Raw genomic sequence first — 20,326 nt, 5'->3', positions numbered from 1 at the left:
GAAGCGATGGGGTTGTACCTGTAGGAAATCTTTGACTGTCTGCATAGATTTTGCCTTATCTTCCATTTTCTTTAAAACTTCTTCTGCTTTAACACCAAAAAGAACATCCTGCTGTAAGGGAGCATCTAGTAGTTTTGCTTTAACATGATCAGGCAGACTTTGTTCCTTTAACCAGGCATGCCTATGTATAACTGAACCAGTGACAGCTGCTCTGCAGGAGGCCTCTAAAGAATCAAACCCACATTGTAAGGTGTGTTTGCCCACCTGCTCGGTGGCGTGCAACAAATCCTGTACTACTTTCAGTTCAGATTGTTGAGGGAGGGTGGTTATCTTTTGTTTTAACTGAGAGATCAGAAATTGCTGATACTTAAGCATATGAAATTGGCAGTTTAGAGCTCTCATAGCTAAAGTGGCTGAGGTGTAAACCTTTTTCCCCCATCTGTCTAGTGCTCTTGAATCCCTTTCAGAAGGTACTGGATTTTTAGCCATGGAAGCCTTAGCCCCCTTGGGACCCTGGGAGATGGTCTCTGGGTCAGCTACTGAGCTTTTGTAAAGAAATTTGTGGGAATCGGGTACTCTGTTGTATCTGTCAGGTTTGACCGGGGCAGGAGGCAGAGAGTCAGGGTTGAAACTGGACTCTAAATAGACATCATCCACAATGTCCAAAACAGGAGGGATGGCTAGAGGTTTGTGTTGGGGGAGTAAAAGAAAGTCTCTGAGCCTTTTCTTGGAATCAGAGTAATCCTGATCTTCCCAGTGAAAATGTTCCCTCATAGTTTGTAAAGTTTCCCCAAAAGAGTAATCTTCTGGAGGGGAAGCTGAGGGAATAGAGTCCTCAGCATCAGAATCTTCATAAGGAGAGAAGGAATAGTCTTGGTCCTCAGAGGAATCCGAAGAAATAGACAGTTGTTCAGAGGAAACAGATTCTTCCTCTTGTCTAGGCCTTTTGTCAGGAGGAGGCTGAGAACCCCTGATAAGAGAAATCAAATCTTCAGCCATCTTGAGCATCTGTTTCTTAGGCATAGGGCCTTGAACAGGAGACTGAAGTGAAGCCTTTTTAGATTTGGAAGGAGTCTTTGATTTGGAAAACGTTTTGACTGTAAGAGTAGTCGGTCTGAAAACGCCTTCAGAAGGCGATGGCATCTCCGAAGTGCCGACGTCCTTGGAAGGTAAATCGTCGGTAGGGCCTGAAGTAAAAGGCTGCGTCGGCCTATTACATTCCGTCAAAATATCCATAGCGGTCTCTGGTTCCTGAACTGCGGTAGTCAGAGGCTGCGTCGGAGCCTCACTGTTAACCGGAGACCGGATCAACCGAGGCCTCTGAATCGGGCTTAGGCCTGGGCTGTCGATCCTTATCCCTGCGCTTTTTGTGCACGCCAGTAGTCGATAGCTCCGATGGCATGTTATAATTAAATTTTCTGCCAAAAAAGTGTTGTGCGAAATCAACTCGTCTTTTAATAGTACGTTTATTAAATCTAGCACAAAAACGACAAGAAGTGACGTCGTGATCAGGGCCTAGGCAAGGTATGCAATAAGAATGAAAATCTTTCTGAGGTATTTGCTTCCCACAAGAAATACAATTGTTAACTTTTTCTGATATCGGTCTGAGGCAAGAAAAGTTTTTCCCCAACGGGGTACTTAGCTTTATAGAAGACTTCGGTCTGAAATTCGAATTCGAAAATCTCAGGAGTTGGCCGACCGGCACTTGCGAACTGCTTCTGCTTCGGGCACCGCGCGGCAAGAAAGACTGAAGAAAATGGCGTCGGTTGCAATATATGTACCCCTGGCGCACTGACGTCAGGGATGAGGCGACAGCAACCGACGTCGGACCAAGACTTTGGAAATCCGGCCGACTGCGGGGACCGCCTGATGACAGGATAACCAAGTGTGATGACTGCAGCAGGGTAACACTATGAACATCCACGGATTCTGGAACAATCTCCAGTCCTTCTGATTCACCAATCAGTACAGTTCCATCCTACCATCCAAACCCTGAAATTGACAGCATGGCTGCTCCAGTTCCAAGAATAGCCAGGTGGATATCCCTTTTTCATACCGTTGAACACATTCTCATTTCTTCCCACAAACCTTCCACCAGGAAATTATATTCCAGCAAATGGAAAAGGTTTTCTATTTGGGCAGCTAAACAAGGCATAGATCCCTACTCAGCTCACATGGTCTATCCTGTCCTTCCTTGCTTCTGTTTTTTAAGAAGGAGCTGCAGCAACTACCATTAGAGTTCAGTTGGCTGCCATCTCAAGTTATCATTTTGGGAAAATGGGAAATCCGATTATGTCCCACTCTTTATGCAAAACCCTTTTGAAAGGAGTTCTTCTCAGAACTCCAATCAGCAACATCCAGAGCCCTGGGACTTAAACTTAGTTCTGACCTCATTGATTTCTCCACCTTTCGAACTATCTTCTTGATCTGACTTGAAATTGTTGTCTTGGAAGACATTGTTCTTAGTAGCTGTAACATCTGCTAGGAGGGTTTCAGAATTGCAAGGCCTGACCATTCAACCTCCTTACATTATATTCCACAAGGATAGAGTCTCCCTAAGAACTGATCTTTCCTTCCTCCCTCCCTAAGGTATGTTCAGAACATAATCTGAACACAACTATTGCATTACCAGTATTCTTCCCAAATTACAGTAATAAATCTGAATACAGACTACACCAATTAGATGTCCATAGAATTCTCCGATTTTACCTGCACAGGACTAAAGGTTTTAGGCAATAGGATCAATTCTTTGTTTCCTTCTCAGACAAAAACAAAGGCTTGCCCTTTTTCAAGGTAACTCTGTCTAAATGCCTTTCAGACTACATCTCATTTGCTTACAAAAATGCTGGGAAACAACTACTTGCTAAAGTAAAAGGCCATTCAACTAGAGCAGTATCTGCTTCATATGCCTTCAGATCAAAACTCCCAATTTATATCATTTGTGCAGCAGCTACTTGGGCAAGACTTCATACCTTTGTCACTCGTTACAAATTGGATTTGGCCTCTCAGAATAGGTCATCCTTTGGGTCCAGGGTGCCGAAGAGTCTCTTTGCTTGAGCCACCCAGGGTAAAGGTGCTGGGGACGCTGTCCCATCCAGCAAGAAGTACAGCAAGATAGGACTACATAACATAAAGAAATTATGTAATTACCATAACGTTCCATGTTTGTAGTCTATCTCACCTACATTCTTGCGTCCCACCCTCCTTCCCCCTTTCTGTATCCTGGAGGAACTGGTGGACTATCTATTATGCTGTCTGACCTTGTTACAGTTGTCTGTCCACACGCCTTTGATAGTAAAACAAAGTTTTTTTTTGTTTCTATGTACATAGCTATTGATAGCATAACTACTACTATGTATGTAGTTACTTTATTGCAAACAAGATCTGGGGAATTGCCGTGATGCACCATGGGATAGGGGACAGCCTCGAGCCAGTAAAAGCTCTCGAGCTTTAGTATCAGCCGAGTCAGAGCTGAGGATCTGCTCCAAACCCATCCAGCAAGAATGTCGGCGAGATGGACTACAAACATGGAATGTTATGGTAAGTACATAAATTATTTTTTTATTTTTAATCAGACTGACTAGGACAGATATTCAGGGAGGAAATACTGTAGTTATTGCATCAATTCATGGATTGCACTCGCACATTATATATATCTTTGTATTTTTTTACCTTATTTTATTTCTGTATATTCTTATACACCAGTGAGTTCAAGCATTGTGAGGGGATAAAGGTGTTAACAGCTAATTGGTGATTGAGTTCACTAAATCATTTAATCAATTAATTTGAAAAAGTATTTAAGAGAAACTGTGTTGCACATAGTTATCTGATGGTCTAGTCACTGACTAGACGGAAAGCGCTTTATCGTACTGTGCATTTTATCATTTTTATTCATTCATTCATGTATTTTTTTTAAAGTCTAGTGTGTCGCAGTTCACGGCTTTGTTTTATTGTTTTTGTGTACCTGTTAGTCATGCCTACTTGATTCGTTATTACACAGGGATCCAAAGGAGCTAAGACTAGTTCTGCCAAGAATCCTCTTCCTTCTGACAAAAGACTCCAGAGCTCTGGTCAGATGGGGTAAGAAAATGTACACCTCTGCACCCTTAGCTATCAGAGCACTCAGTTGTCAGTTCCGTATGTTAAAATATCAACAACACACCTTAGAACAAATAAAGCAGAAGATTGCTACCTCTCCTGATGGTGCCAACTCAAAAGAGCTGGCAGAATTACTTCACTTTGCTGGTCAAGTGGCCAACCACTCATTACAATGTGGATATGACGCCCTAGAAGCCTCTAGCAGGGCAGCAGTGACAGGATCTGTTATTAGAAGACATGGATGGCTGAAGGAACAACCTCTCCCTGATCATGTCAAGTCTAAACATATTGATGCACCCCTAGATAAGGAATGCCTGTTTGGGGAAAAAGCAGAAGAGGTGCTTAAAATGATGGAAGACAAAACAAAATCTATGCAAACAGTAAAATATTTCTTTCAAGTTCAACCACCCAGATTCAGCAGAAACTTCCCCGCTAAGCACTGGGCCTTCCCTGCACCCAGCAGACAGGGTCAAAGTAAGCCCCGCAGGGACAGAACGTCCAGGCCCCTATCCCATGGCCAGCAAAGAAGCAAACAATGGACCACGTCCGCCTCTAAGGGAGGGAGTTCTAAGCCAAGCTTCTGTGATAAACACGTGCAATGACTCTCCCTCCCCCCTTTCACTCATCTGAAATTAGGAGGAAGGCTCACCCTCTTCAAGGACAGTTGGGTCTCTATAACGAAGGACCAATGTGTATTAAAAAATAATTTCTCAGGGATACAGATTCTCCTTCAGCGAACTCCCAATTCCAAGAGGGTACCCAGACCTCCCCCAAAACCAGTGGACAGAGGCATTAAAACAGGTAAAAACAGTAATATCCCAAGGGGCAGTAAAACTTGTCCCTCCGGATCAAACAGGAAAAGGTTTTTACTCCAGACTATTCCTTGTTCCCAGAAAAGAGGGCACTTGGCACCCCATCCTGGATCTATCCAAACTGAACACCTCCTTGGTGGTCCCCAAATTCAAAATGCTAACCATGCAGCAGCTCCTGCCTGTGCTCACACAAAATGCCTGTCTAGTGACACTGGACCTAAAAGATGCCTACCTCCACATCCCCATTCGGGAATCATGCAGAAAATTCCTGCACTTTAGAGCAGGCTATCAGCACTTTCAGTTCTTTGCACTGCCTTTTGACTTATCTACTGCTCCCAGAGTATTCACCAAATGCTTGGCCCCGGCTATAGCATTCTACAGACAGAGAAATATACAGATTTACCCTTACCTGGATGACTGCCTCATTCAGGCGAACAGCAAAGAAAAGTTCTCCAGGATCTTCTCTTTGTCAAAAAACTCCTAACTTCCTTAGGCTTCACCATCAACGAGAAAAAAAATCAAAGCAAAACCCCACCAGGAAAATTGTTTTCCTGGGAACTGGGCTAGACACACAAACCCTAATGGCCTTCCTATCCCTAGAAAAGCAGAGCTTCCGGCCTCTCTACTTCACCCAGCTGGCTTCCAGAAGTCACCTCACTGCGAGGAGGGTCCTGCAAGCCCTGGGATACATGGCACCTTGCATCCTTTTCATCAGTCTCGCCAGGCTTCACATGAGAAAGCTTCAGTGGTACTTAAAGAACCTTTGGTGTCAGCACTGTCAGTCCCTAGAGACCACTCTCCCACTGATTCCTTGCATAAGGGACTAATTTCTCTGGTGGGTAGAGGCCTGTGCCATGAACAATGGCCTTCCCTTCATCCTCTGCCCTTTTGCCCAGACCATCACCACTGACTCCTCAGACATAGCTTGGGGTGCTCACCTAGTAGGCAAGTGTACCCAAGGGTTTTGGAATGCCCAGCAACTTCACTTGCACATCAACCAGAAAGAAATGATGGCAGTGCAAAACACTCTGACTTACTTCTAACCCCATCACAGGCCAGGGGTCCTCCTTATAAAAACAGACAACACCACAGTAATGTGGTACATCAGCAAGCAAGGGGACACCCAGTCTTTACCCCCTGTGCAGGTTAGCCATGAGTCTTTGGCTTACAGCAATCTCCATGGGGGCTACACCTGATTGCCCAATACTTACCAGGGATCAACAACACACTGGCAGACCACTTAAGCAGAAACTTACTGGACCCCCACGAGTGGCAGCTCCACAGAGAAATCTTTCTGCAAATCTCCCAGGAGTGGGAGACCCCAGAGGTGGACCTCTTTGTCTCACACTTCATCCACCAGCTGCACACGTTTTGTACCAGGGAGTATCACCTCCGAGCATGGAAGGTGGATGCCTTGACCTTCCCGTGGAGCTCCCTCTTTGTGTACGCATACCCTCCTCTGCCCCTTATTCCAAAGGTTCTGATCAAAATAAGAGAGGGGAGACCAAAGGCTATCCTCATCGCTCCAGATTGGCCTAGACAGCATTGGTACCCCTTACTACGCAGTCCCTGCAAAGCTGCTTCTCCTAAGGTCAGACCTCCTGACCTAGGAGAGAGAGAAGGTACTGCACCCAGACCTACAGACTCCCAAACCTTCAGCATGGCTCATACATTAAAAACTAGCAAGAAGTCACTGTTAAGCAAACCGGTCCTGGACATTATCACAGAGGCCAGAAGGCCCAGAACAAGAAAATCTTATGCAAGACAATGGAAATGATTCTGTTCTTGGAAACAATCAAAAGGGGGAAGTACCTCCCAACCTTCCATCAGTCTCATCCTGGATTACTTGGCAGTGGCCTCTCCTCCTCCTCTATTAAAATCCATGCCTTGACCATCTCTGCCCTTTATGATTCAGACACACCCCTCTTCTCTCACCCTTTGATTAAGCAATTCCTCTGAGGGGCTTCTAATATCAGGCCTCCCAGAAGACCTCCTACTCCTCCCTGGGACCTAAATTATGTGTTAGAGAAACTAACCTTACCTCCTTTCGAACCTGCCGCTTCAACAGAATTGAAATACCTCTCCTGGAAGACTGCCTTCCTACTAGCTATCACCTCAGCCAGAAGAGTCTCAGAAATACAAGCTGTTATGGCTGTCGAGCCATTTTAATTTTCCATGCAGTCAGTCTCTCCCTGAGGATTAATCCCTCCTTTATGCCCAAGGTGGTATCTGATGTGACCCGTAACCAGGCTATATACACATTCCTTCTCAACCCTCAAAACAAGGGGTAAAGAATTCTACACTCACTAGACGTGCACAGACAACTAGGATACTATCTGGACTGCAATAAACCATTCAGAAAAACTGACCAGCTTCTTGTAAACTTTGCCCCAGGGGCAGAGGGGATGCCTATCTCCAAACAAACTATTTCCAAATGGATCTCACACTGTATCCATTTTTGCTTCAGACTACATGGGGAAACCCATCCCTAAGTCGATCTGTACCCACTGCAGTGGGGCAACCTCCAGTTCCACTGCCTTCCTCAGAGGAGTACCTACCCAGGGACATATTGGAAGCGGCCACCTGGACCTCTGTCCATACCTTTACAAAGCATTACCACCTACCTCTCTCTTCTAAGTCTAGGGCAGGGTTTGCCTCTGCAATTCTTCAGAGCCTCCTGACCCATACCTAGGATCCACCCTTTACCTCAGCTTTGGGAATCCTGACACAGGTGATGACTGCAACCGTGAAATACGAAGAACAATAGTACAAGTTGTACACTTAACCATAAATGTAGATGTTAGTGTGTATTCACTGTTGCAGTCTTGGTTTCCCTCGCTCCATCCCCCTTTTCACTTCTTCCCCTAGGGGGACACATGCTTCCCAGCGTGGCTCTTGGCCACCAGGACCACTTCTCTCTTCTCCTTTGTGCTTCTTACGGGTTAGGGCAAGAAAAACTGATGTAATGACATCGGCAGCCTTGCTTTATAGTACTGACGAACTGACATCAGACTACAGGCGACAGCAGCCGGCGCACAAAAACATTGACTCTGGTATTTGGGCCGGCTGAGGGCTACCACAGCAGGGATAACCCACAGGTGATGACTGCAACAGTGAGTACACTTTAATATCTACATTTATGGTAAGTGTACACAACTGTACTTTGCTGTAGTTGGTCCTCTGCAGTACATCTCAAAGTATAATGGATCATTTAGCTTTGTCATACTGGGTGATATGCAAAACAGTATGTGTTTGTTGTGTTTTCCTTTACATCATGACTTAAGATACTATACAAGACAAGAAGCAGAACATGCAATGCGATATATTAATGGTACACGACTGGATGACAGAATTATCCGAACTGACTGGGATGCTGGTTTTAAAGAAGATCGACAGTATGGCAGAGGGAAGACTGGAGGACAGGTAAGAAATAAGTAATTATATGAGCCTTAGTACTCCGCTATAGTGCTTAGGTTGCCTGCAGCTTAAAGTATAGCACTGTGTGGGCATTTTTTTTTCATAATTGGCTATAGGATTCATTGAACCCTTGATATATCATCTAGCTTTCCACACTAGAATAGCGACTGGAACCTCTTGATGCTTAATACAGATTTTCTTATATTTTGGGTAGTGTGTTAAATAAAATAGTACAATCCATGTCTTCTTTCATTAGGGATTCATTGAGTTTTTTGAACAAACTAAATATAGTGAAGTTTAGTGGTTTAGGTCCACTGTATATTTAATGAATGCAAATATTCTGTCTTTGTATGTGGTTATTCCACAAAAAGTAGGTGTGGATATGGTAAGAATTTTTATCTTATTGTACTGCTTACACAAATGGATTTATTAACATAATTTGTGTTCTTCCTGAACTGTTACTGAATAAAGGATGTTCTTCGTGTTTCACTGTTGCAGTCTCCTGAAATTTTCGTTTTCGAGTTTCAGAACCAAAGTCTTCAACTTAAAGCTAAGTACCCTGTTGGGGAAACTTTTTCTTGCTCCTTACCGATGTCAGTAAAAGTTAATAATTGCATTACTTGTGGGAAGCAAATACCTCATAAAGATTTTCATTTGTACTGTATTCCTTGCCTAGGCCCTGACCATGACGTACCTTGCTCTCGGTTTTGTGCTTTATTTAATCAGCGCACTATCCGTCGTCGGTACATTTTTGCCTCTAAATATTTCGGTTCTCAGTTTAATTATCCAGAAATGTCATCGGTTAGCCATCCGTCTACCGGAATTCTGAAAAAACGCAAAGAAAAAGACAGAGACAGGTCGTCGAGGTCCAAAACTGCCGACAACGCTTCTCCTAAGCCAGTTCGCCGGTACTCATTGAGGTGCTTTTGCAGCCCCTGATACCCGCTACTTCCAACTCGCAGGTCTCCACTGAGACCCATTCGGAGTCTGGTATGCCTCGAGATGCTTCACCTATGGAACCCGTGGATGTCTCTACCTTGGATGGGTCCGGAGCTGCTGTGCAAGCACCGGCTTCTGAGGGTGTATTCAGGCCTACAGACTTGCATATTAAACCGACTCCGCCTTCTGTTATAAGGCCTAAATCTCTATCTATGTCTAAAAGAAGACGCCCAGGACACATGTTCAGGCCCCTATCCCTAAAAAACAAATGATCAAAATGGCTGAAGATCTTATTACTCTAATCAGGGGCAGTCAAGGACTGAGCTTGACTATGAATCTTCTGATCAGGACTAGTTTTCTTCTAATTCTTCCAGTGACCTGGATTTGTCCATTCCTACTTATGAGGATTCTAATCTCTCTGCCACCCCCCCCAGAGGACTTTACTTTTGGGGAAACTTTACATACCTTAAGGGGGCATTTCTACTGGGAAAGTCGGGAATTTTCTGAATCTAAAAAGAGGCTTAGGGATTTCCTCTTTCTACCTCAGCATATAGCCTTTGGCTATACCTCCTGTACTAGACATTGTTGATGTGTTTTCAGAATCCACTGTGGCCCCTGATTCTCTGCCTCCGGCTCCTAGTAAACCTGACCGATACTACAGGGTTCCTGAGTCCCAAAAGTTCCTTTTCAAAAATCCTGTTGCAAACCCAGAAACCATTTCTCAGGGACCCAAGGGCATTAAGGCTTCTACTGCTAAAAATCCTACCCCTTCTGATAGAGACTTCAGGGCCCTGGATAGATGGGGTAAAAAGGTTTATACTTATGCAACCATGGCAGTCAGGGCTTTAAACTGCCAATTTTATATGCTAAAATATCAACAGCATTTTATGGGACTGCTTAAACAGAAAATGATGTTAATTTCTGACTGTGTGGAAAATGCAGATTTACAGGATTTATTGCATTCAGCTGAACAAGTTGGAAAACATACTTTGAAATGTGGTTTTGATTCTTTAGAGACCTCTTGCAAGGCTGCTGTTACTGGGTCTGTGCTTAGAAGGCATGCTTGGCTTAAGGAGCAATCTCTGCCTAATCATGTTAAAGCAAAATTGTTGGATGCTTCTTTAAATCAGGACCGCCTGTTTGGCAATAAGGCTGAAGAAGTTCTAAAAAAGATGGAAGATCAATCTAAATCTATGCAAACTGTGAAAGATTTCTTACAAGTGCAACCTCCAAGATTTAGTAGGCACTGGCCTACTAAGAATTGGTCCTTTTCAGCTCCTTCCAGATCCACTCAATCCAAACCCAGACACACCAAAAGCACATGGTTTCAGTCCCAAGGGACTCTCAGAACTAAGCAATGGGGGGCCTCCACTTCCAAAACTGGAAATAACAAGACACCCCCGTATGGTAAACGGCCTCAATGACTTCCCTTTGAAATTACCAAGCACTTACCTTTTAGCCGCCCCTTTGGGGGGAAAGATTGCTCTTCATGCAAAAAACTAGGAACTCATAACCCAGGACAAGTGGGTATTAAATAGTGTCCCAGGGATACAGATTTCATTTCCACACGTTGCCAACACCAAACGGGTGGCCAGACCTGCCCCCAAATCAATGGGCAGAGGCTCAGAAACAAGTACTTTCTCTCTCAAACATGGAGGCTATTCACCCGGTACCAGAAGAGGAAAAGGGACAAGGTTTCTATTCCAGGCTTTTCCTGGTACCCAGAAAAGACAAATCATGGTGTCCAATTCTGCACCTGTCTACTCTAAACACCTTTCTGGACATTCCAAAATTCAAGATGCTGACTCTTCACCAGCTACTTCCTATGCTAGGCAAGGATGCCTGGTTGGCAACTCTAGATTTAAAAGAAGCTTACCTGCATATCCCAATCAGGGAATCTTGCAGAAGATACCCTCGCTTCAAAGCAGGCTACTTGCATTATCAGTTCTCTGCCCTGCCCTTTGGCTTTTCTACTGCGCCCAGGGTATTCACAAAGTGCCTGGCTCCAGTAACTGCATTTTGCAGGCAAAGAAATATTCAAATATATCCATACCTGGACGATTGTCTAATTCAGGCAGAAAACCAGGCCATACTTACGTTTGTAAAAAGGGTTCTAACTTGTCTAAGGTACACCATAAACAAAAATCAATCATAACTGGTACCCTCTCAACAGATTATATTCCTGGGTGCAAGCTTGAATACAACTGCCCAGATGGCTTTTCTCACGTCAGAAAAGCAAATTAATTTGGTAACTTACTTCAAACAAGTGGCCACAAAAATCCTGTTGTCTGCAAGACAAATACTGCAAGCCTTGGGGTTCATGGCCTCCTGCATTCTTCTAATTCCACATGCAAGACTGCATATGAGGAAACTTCAATGGTACTTAGAAAGTCTATGGAGTCAACATTGTCGCAACCTGGAAACAATGATTCCTATCATACCTTGCCTGCGTCTAGAGTTCCTATGGTAGGCAGAGGCCAGCCACCAAAACAAGGGACTGCCATTCACACTACCCCATGCCGCCCAAACCCTAACTAAAGATGCATCAGACTATGCATGGGGGGCTCACCTGGCAGGGAAGTGCATTCAGGGCAAATGGAGCCCAAATCAAATGCACCTACATATCAGTCAAAAAGAAATGTTAGCTGTACAGAATGCTCTGACAGCCTTCAAGGACTACATTCATCCAGGACAACTAATGGTAAAGATGGACAACACCACGGTTATGTGGTACAAAAACAAGCGGGGGGGGGGTACACATTCCTACCCCCTCTGCACACTAGCCATGGCATTGTGGAACACGGCCTTGAGCTACCAAGTGCAACTACAAGCTCAATTCCTGCCACGAAAACTGAATATACTGGCAGACGGACTAAGCAGAAATCTCATGGACCCACATGAGTGGAAACTGGAACCATGGATTTTCAACATGTTGACAAGCAAATGGGGGAGCCCAGACATAGATCTATTTGCCTCCCTCCAGAACTACCATTTGGACAAATTTTGCACAAGAACTCCTCACAAAAAATCCTGAAAGTGGATGCTCCGTCCTTCAGCTGGAAAAACCTATCCGTCTACGCCTATCTTCCTTTGCCTCTGCTCTCCAAAGTTCTGCTAAAAGTCAAACAGGACAAACCAAAAATGATTTTGATTGCTCCAGACTGACCACGCCAACACTGGTACCCACTCCTGCACAGTGTGTCACAAATTTCTCCATGGCACCTGCCTCAGACACCTTCCTTACTGTCTCAGCAGGAGAATCAAATTCTGCACCTTCAGCTCCCAACATTGAACCTAGCAGCTTGGCTAATCACTTAAATTCACCCTTAGCTTCCCTCACCAAACCTGTGATGGATGTCATCTTGGAGGCGAGAAGTCCTAGTACTAGAAAATCTCATGCTGACAAATGGAAAAGATTCTGTGCCTGGAATCGATCTTGAGGGATGAGCACAGCAGCGCCCAGTTTACCTCAGATTTTGAAATACTTAACTGAGATGCTTCACAAGGGCCTGTCCTTTTCCTCCATCAAAATCCACACACCAGCTATTTCAGCTCATTATAACACAGAACCTCCCTTCTTCTCTCATCCTCTGCTCAAGCAGTACCTCAGAGGGGCCAAAAACGTGAGACCACCCAGGAGAGCTCCAACCCCTGCCTGGGACCTTAACTTTGTATTGGAGAAACTCATTCCTTTCGAGCCAGCTGCTACTGCAGACTTAAAATTTCTTTCTTTGCTAAAAGGAAGGCTGTTTTCCATCACTTCTCCTAGAAGGATATCTGAATTACAGGCCCTTATGGCAGTAGAGCCTTTCATCATCTTTCATGCGGACAGTGTGTCACTCGGGACCAATCCATCATTCATGCCCAAGGTGGTATCCAGTGTGGCTCTTAATCAGTCCATTCATTTGCCAACTTTCTTTCCCAATCCACAAAACAAAGGGGAACAGATTCTGTATTCATTGGATGTGCACAGACAACTTAAATTCTACTTGGACAGGACTAAACCTCGAAGAGAATCTGAACAACTGCTGGTAGCATTTGCTGCAGGGGCAGAGGGGAAGGCTGTTTCAAAACAAACCATTTCTAAATGGATAAGCCATTGCATTCATTTCTGCTATAAGCACCATGGAAAACCTGTCCCCCAGGGGATCAGATCTCATTCCACCAGGGCTGCATCTACTTCTGTAGACTTTCTCAGAGGTGTTCCTACCAGGGATATTCTAGAAGTTGCTACCTGGAGTTCTGTACATACTTTCACCAAGCATTATCATTTGCCAATTTTCTCTAAATCCAGAGCGGGCTTTGCCACTACAGTCTTGCAGAGCCTTATAGCTGGTCCTAATGCTATCTAAATTCCTCCTCCCTTCCTTAGCTTTGGGAATCTACCCAAATGTGATGACTGCAACTGTGAAACGCGAAGAACATAGTACAGTTGTGTACACTTGCCATAAATGTAGATGTTCGAGTGTATTCACTGGTGCAGTCCTGGTTACCCTCCCTCCAGCCCCCTGACTTCTTTTGGCTGTACCTCTACTTTCCTTTACTATGCTTAAAAGCTTTTTGGTGTATTTGCTTTTTTGTTGGACGTATATCCTTGTATATTTATTTATTTAATTGCTTCCCATTAGGGGGGTACCTGACATCTGGGGCAAGAAAAACTGATGTAATGACGTTGGCTGCATGTTTTATCCCCCTGACGACCTGACGTCACGGACAAAGAGCAACTGGCACAGGACCCAAGACTTTGTTAATCAGGCCGACTGAGGGCTACTGCAAGCAGATAACCCAAATGTGATGACTGCAACAGTGAATACACTCTAACATCTGCATTTATGGTAAGTGTACACAACTGTACTTTCTCTCTGCATTAGCCTATAAATGCAGCCATGTTAAAGTAGACCTATATCTTCATTTTATATTTCACATTTTATGAGCAGCTTCACTAAGTACACTTGTAGAGGAAAGGAGTGTTTCACTGAAAGATACAAATGAGCTCAGTGACATAAGCTTCAGGCCAAAACACTGATAAGGATGAAATGCGTCAACACAGTGTGCTGAACATTTGGTACAAAAATAGATCTTTAGATTGTATAGGGTTTGGGAACCAAGGTTGAAGAGGCATGTAGGACATGTATGAAATTTACGGGGTTTTAGTATTAAGTTCAGGTGGGATTCTCATGAGACTGAAAACAGAAGTCAGTTTAAAGATTCAGTAATTCAAATATACACAAGTTCCGATGAGTACAGATGTTCAGAAGACAAGTAAAAGTCCACATACTTTAGAAAATTGTGCAGTTTGCCTTAATTCTGCCATTACAGAAGAAAGGGTGAAAAATTTTTTTGAGTTGACAGTATAATGCAGTCTGGTTCAGTTTACCAGAATAACTTGTTCAGATCTTGTTAAATTACTACATTCACCTCTATTGTGTGCAACATAGTAAACTGTCTTTGTCAGACCTACAGTGTGTACATATTTTATTTTCAAACTTGCAAGATTTGACATATAAAAAACTTAAATATTTGGCACAGCTCTGGGTAGTTTAAAAGACATATTTAAGTGTTTACAAAGACATTTTAAGAAGGAATGGCAAGGGGGTTCCAAAAAGAAGTCTTAAATCTCCCAAAACTATGGACACCCCCCCCCCATTTTCCAGAAAGTCTAAATCTCCATTTTTCTCTTTGGCAACAGATGGGTTTTGAAAATCCTTCATAGAGGTTACAGATGGCAGGGGGCCCTCATCCTCTAGGTGAAACTGTCTCGTTTCCACTGGTTCTTCATCACCTGCTGTCCCAAGAAATGATAAAACCAGTTCCTACTTCCCAGGTAGAGAAGGGTTTTCATTCAAGGATGTTTTTTAGTGCCAGAGAAAAACTGCTTTGAGACCAGTTCTGAATCGTACTTTTTAAACCAGTTTGTGATCACGCTCAAATTCAAATTATCACTTCACAACCGGTTACCTCTTCTTCCTTTTTCAAATTTCCTGGTAACACTATACTTAAAAGATGCTTAACATCACATCCGTATTCATCCACACTTCTGAAGATTCTTGTTTTTTGTCTGGGTCATTTCATTATTTCTCTGCCTTACAATTTGTGAACACTGTTGGTGAAGTTGATAGTCCAAAGAGTCTAGCTGCAGTTATAGCTCACTGGAAACCACAAGGTATCCACATTTTTCCATATTTAGACAACGTGTTTATTTTTACAGAGTCTTTCAGTTGTCAGGAATCTATCTCTCTCTTTGGTGAGAGATCTCTTACACAAGCTGGGATTCCAAGAGAACATTCAAAATTCTTTCTTTTGACTCCTTCACACAGGATTGTGTTCCTGGAGTGTCAAGTAGACACCTCAGTTCAAAGATCTTTTCTTCCACAGGAAAAAAAATTATCTATTTGTAAGGCTTTCCACTCAGACTTCGGTCCCTACGAGGGAATACCTCAGGATTTTGAGTCTCATGGCATCTGTGATTCTCTTCATACCATTAGCAAGACTCTACATGAGAAAGATACAGAGGTATCCGAATCTCTTTGGGCCCAGCACCAACATCCTATATCTTTTCAAATCCCAGTGCTGGGATTTGTCAGAAGAAAAATCTTTTGATGGAGACAGCAGATATCCTTAAATCTAGGATGTTCTTCATGTTTCACTGTTGCAGTCCTTACATTTGGGTAATCTGCTGGCAGGTTGCCTTCAGTCGGCCTGAATTCCAAAGTCTTGGGTCCTGCATAGGTTACTGTCTTCTCTTCCATGATGTCAGGTCATCAGGGGTATAAAACATGCAGCCAACACCATTTTCTTTAGTCTTTCTTGCCGCGCTGTGCCCGAAGCAGAAGCATTTCGCAAGTGCTGGTCGGCCGGCTACTGAAATATTCGTGTTTGAGTTTCAGAACCCAAGTCTTCACTAAAGCGAAGTACCCCGTTGGGGAAACTTTTTTTTCTTGCTTTTTACCGATGTCCGAAAAAGTTAATTGTATTACTTGTGGAAAGCAAATACCTCATAAGGATTTCCATTTATAGTGTATTCCTTGCCTAGGCCCTGATCACAACGTGCCTGGCTGTCGGTTTTGTGCTAGATTTAACCAACGCACTATTAAGCGTCAGTATATTTTTGCATCAAAGTATCTTGGAAATGGATTTAACTACCCAGAAATGTCGTCGGATAGCAATCCGACTACCGGAGTACATAAAAAACGCAAAGAAAAGGACAGAGAAAGGCAGTCGAGATCCAAAACCGACGATGAAGCTTCTCCTAAGCCAGTCGCCGGTACTCAGTGAGGCACTTTCGTAGCCCCTGATACCCACTACCTTCGAGTCGCAGGCCTCTACCGACACCCATGTGGAGTCCGGCATGCCACAAGATACTCAAGATATTGGACTGACGGACGTATCTCCCACAGATGGGTCCAGAGCCACTGAGCAGGCACCAGCTTCTGAGGGTGTATTCAGACCTCAACATTTGTGTATCAAAGCGACGACACCTGCAAAACCAAAAATGACTTTTAAAACTAAAAAAATGACGCATGAGCCACGTGCACAAGCCTATATGCCTAAAAAACAGATGATCAAAATGGCTGAAGACCTTATTACCTTGATCAGGGGGGTACCCATCCCCCTCCAGATAAGAGGCTTGGCAAGACACTGACTGAATCTTCAGATCAGGTTTCTATTTCTTCTGATTCCTCTTCTGATCAGGAGTTATCTATTCCTCCCTATGAGGATTCTGATGCTGAGGAATCTATTCCATCTGCATCTCCTCCTGAGGATTATTCATTTGGAGAAACACTGCATACTTTGAGGGAGCATTTTCACTGGGAGAGTCAAGACTTCTCAGAATCAAAAAAGAGGCTCAGGGATTTCCTCCTTCTCCCTCAGCACAGGCCTTTAGCCATTCCCCTGTCCTAGATATTGTGGATGATGTGTTTTCAGAGTAAAGCTTGACTCCTTACCTCCAGCTCCCAGTAAGCCGGACAGATATTACAGGGTCCCTGACTCTCAGAATTTTTTTATTTAGAAACCCTGCTGCTGATCCTGAAACTATTTCACAGGGTCCAAAGGGAGTTAAGACCTCGACTGCAAAAAATCCTACCCCCTCTGACAGAGATTCAAGGACACTGGACAGATGGGGAAAAAAGGTTTATACATCTACAACCTTTGCAATCAGGGCCTTAAATTGTCAGTTTCATATGCTTAAGTACCAACTGCATGTTATGGGATTGCTGAAACAGAAAATGATGTTGATTTTAGAATGTGCAGAAAATAAAGAATTGCAGAAATTATTGCATGCAGCTGAACAAGTAGGAAAGCATACTTTGCAATGTGGGTTTGATTCCTTAGAGGCCTCCTGCAGGGTCGCAGTTACTGGATCTGTGATTAGGAGGCATGCCTGGTTAAAGGAACAAAATTTGCCTGATCATGTTAAAGCTAAACTGCTAGATGCACCTTTGCAGCATGATTCCCTGTTTGGTATTAAGGCAGAAGAGGTTTTAAAGAAAATTGAAGAGAAAGCAAAGTCTATGCAAACTGCTAAAGACTTTTTACAAGTGCAGCCACCAAGATTCAGTAGACCTTGGCCTATAACAAATTGGTCATTTCCTGTCAGAGAGAGCTAAAAGGGGCAAATCCAGATGCCCTAAGGGTTCCAGATACCAGGTGCAAGATTCATATACAGGTCAAAGCAATGTGGCGCTTCCACCTCTAAATCTGGAGGAGATAAAGCGCAAACCTACAGAAAGCAATCCCAATGACTTACCTCTGCCTATACCAAGCACTTATCTTTTGGCAGCACCCATAGGCGGAAAATTAGCACTTTTTGCTCAAAATTAGCAGTTAATAATCCAGGACAAGTGGGTACTAAACATCGTATCACAGGGATACAGATTCCATTTCCACACTCTGCCAATGGCAAATGGTTGGCCAGATCTGCCAAAAAATCAATGGGCAGAGGCACAGAAACAGGTTAACGTCCCTCATGGATATGGGGATTGTTCAGATTGTACCAGAAAAGGAAAAAGGACAAGGTTTTTACTCGACTGTTCTTGGTACCCAGAAAGGACAAGGCCTGGTGGCCAATACTGCATTTATCGATTTTGAACACATACCTGGACATTCCAAAATTCAAAATGCTGACTTTGCAGCAGCTTCTGCCCATGCTGGGCAAGAATGCTTGACTGGTGACATTAGACCTAAAAGAGGCATACCTGCATGTCCCAATAAGACAGTTGTGCAGAAGATACTTCAGATTCAAGGCTGGCTTAATGCATTACCAAATCTCTGCACTGCCCTTTGGCTTATCTACTGCGCCCAGGGTCTTTACAAAGTGCCTGGCACCAGTAATTGCATTTTGCAGACAAAGAAGTATACAAATATATCCTTAGACGACTGTCTCATTCCAGCAGAGATCAAGGACATTCTTCTTCAACATCTGGCATTTGTGAAAAGGCTTCTAATATGCCTAGGGTACACAAACGAAAAAAATCACAACTGGTACCCTCTCAAAAGATAACATTCCTGGGTGCAAGCTTGAATACAACTGCCCAGATGGCTTACCTCACCCCAGACAAGTAAAGGCGCACCTGACTACTTACTTCAAACTGATGGCAACAAAGACCCAGTTATCTGCAAAACAAATTCTGCAGGCTCTGTGCTTCATGGCATCCTGCATCCTACTGATTCCATATGCAAGACTGCATATGAGGAAGCTTCAGTGGTACCTGAAAAGTTTATGGAGTCAGCATTCTCACAGTCTGGAAGCAATGATTCCGCCCATACCCTGCCTACAACAGGAGTTTCTTTGGTGGGCAAAGGCATGTCACCAAAAATTGGGACGGCCCTTCACTCTCCCCCCTCCCAGCCAATCCTTAACAACAGACTCATCGGATTATGCCTGTGGAGCCCACATAGCATGAAGATGCATTCAGGGCATATGGACCCCAAAACAAATGCATCTGCATATCAACCAGAAAGAGATGTTAGCTGTTCAAAATGCAACAGCCTTCAAGGACTTGCTTCATCCAGGACAACTACTGATAAAGACTGACAACACCACAGTCTTGTTATATACAAACAAGCAAGGAGGGACCCTTTGCAGATTAGCAATGGCACTGTGGGACACAGCTTTGACCTACCAAATACATCTTCAAGCTCAATTCCTGCCAGGAAAACAAAATACACTGACAGACGATTTAAGCAGAAACCCTATGGATCATCATGAGTGGAAGCTAAATCCACAAGTCTTCAGCATGATAACACAGAAATAGGGAAGCCCAGACATAGTTCTATTTGCCTCTCCTCAAAATTATCAATTGAAACGATTCTGCACAAGGACTTATCACAGACCAGCATGGAAAGTGGACGCCCTATCCTTCAGTTGGAAAAACCTATCTTCCCAAGGTCCTCCTAAAAGTCAGGCAAGAGAAACCAAAGATGATACTAATTGCCCTGGACTGGCCCCACCAGTACTGGTACCTAATCCTAAGGAACTTGTCTCGATACCCAGCTAGGACCTTACCTCAAAGACCTCAACTACTGTCCCAGCAAAACAGTCAGATCCTGCACAATCAACTACAGGCACTGAACCTGGCAGCGTGGCTGATAATGTAGTTGTACAAACAACACCTCTCAGTAAAGCTGTGATGGATGTTATTTTGGAAGCCAGAAGGCCTAGTACTAGAAAATCTTATGCTGACAAATGGAAGAGATTCTGTGCTTAGAATCAAGCACAAGGAACTGTTATAGCAGAACCAAATATTCCTCAGATATTACAATGCTTAACTGAGATGCTTGACAAAGGCTTTTCTTTCTCATCAGTCAAAATCCATGCCTCTGCCATTTCGGCTCATTACAACACAGAGCCCACCAATCTTTTCTCATCCTTTACTAAAGCAGTATCTTAGAGGAACCAAAAATTTAAGGCCTCCTAGAAGATCACCATTAGCTGCATGGGACCTCAATTATGTGTTGGAAAAGCTCACCCTGCCTCGATTTGAACCAGCCGCTACCACTGTGATATGAAGTTCTTATCATGGAAAACCGCTCTGCTACTAGCAATTACTTTAGCAAGA

General features: G+C 43.7%; 1 protein-coding gene across 1 annotated transcript in view; it reads left to right on the top strand.

The window, feature by feature from the left end:
* The window catches only part of LOC122789933 (nuclear cap-binding protein subunit 2), a 247,426-nt gene that overhangs the window by 145,282 nt on the left and 81,818 nt on the right, over window positions 1-20,326 (top strand). Inside the window, exon 3 of the mRNA XM_044057407.1 lies at window positions 8,195-8,333. Coding sequence (XP_043913342.1) covers window positions 8,195-8,333 — 139 coding nt within the window. The remainder of the gene's footprint in view (window positions 1-8,194; window positions 8,334-20,326) is intronic.

Source organism: Protopterus annectens, chromosome 15.part0, assembly GCF_019279795.1.
Source record: "Protopterus annectens isolate FY-2018-M chromosome 15.part0, PAN1.0, whole genome shotgun sequence".
In the NCBI taxonomy this organism is placed as follows: domain Eukaryota; kingdom Metazoa; phylum Chordata; order Ceratodontiformes; family Protopteridae; genus Protopterus; species Protopterus annectens.
Note: the sequence above shows the minus strand (reverse complement) of the source record. Positions and strands in the feature narration are given on the sequence as shown.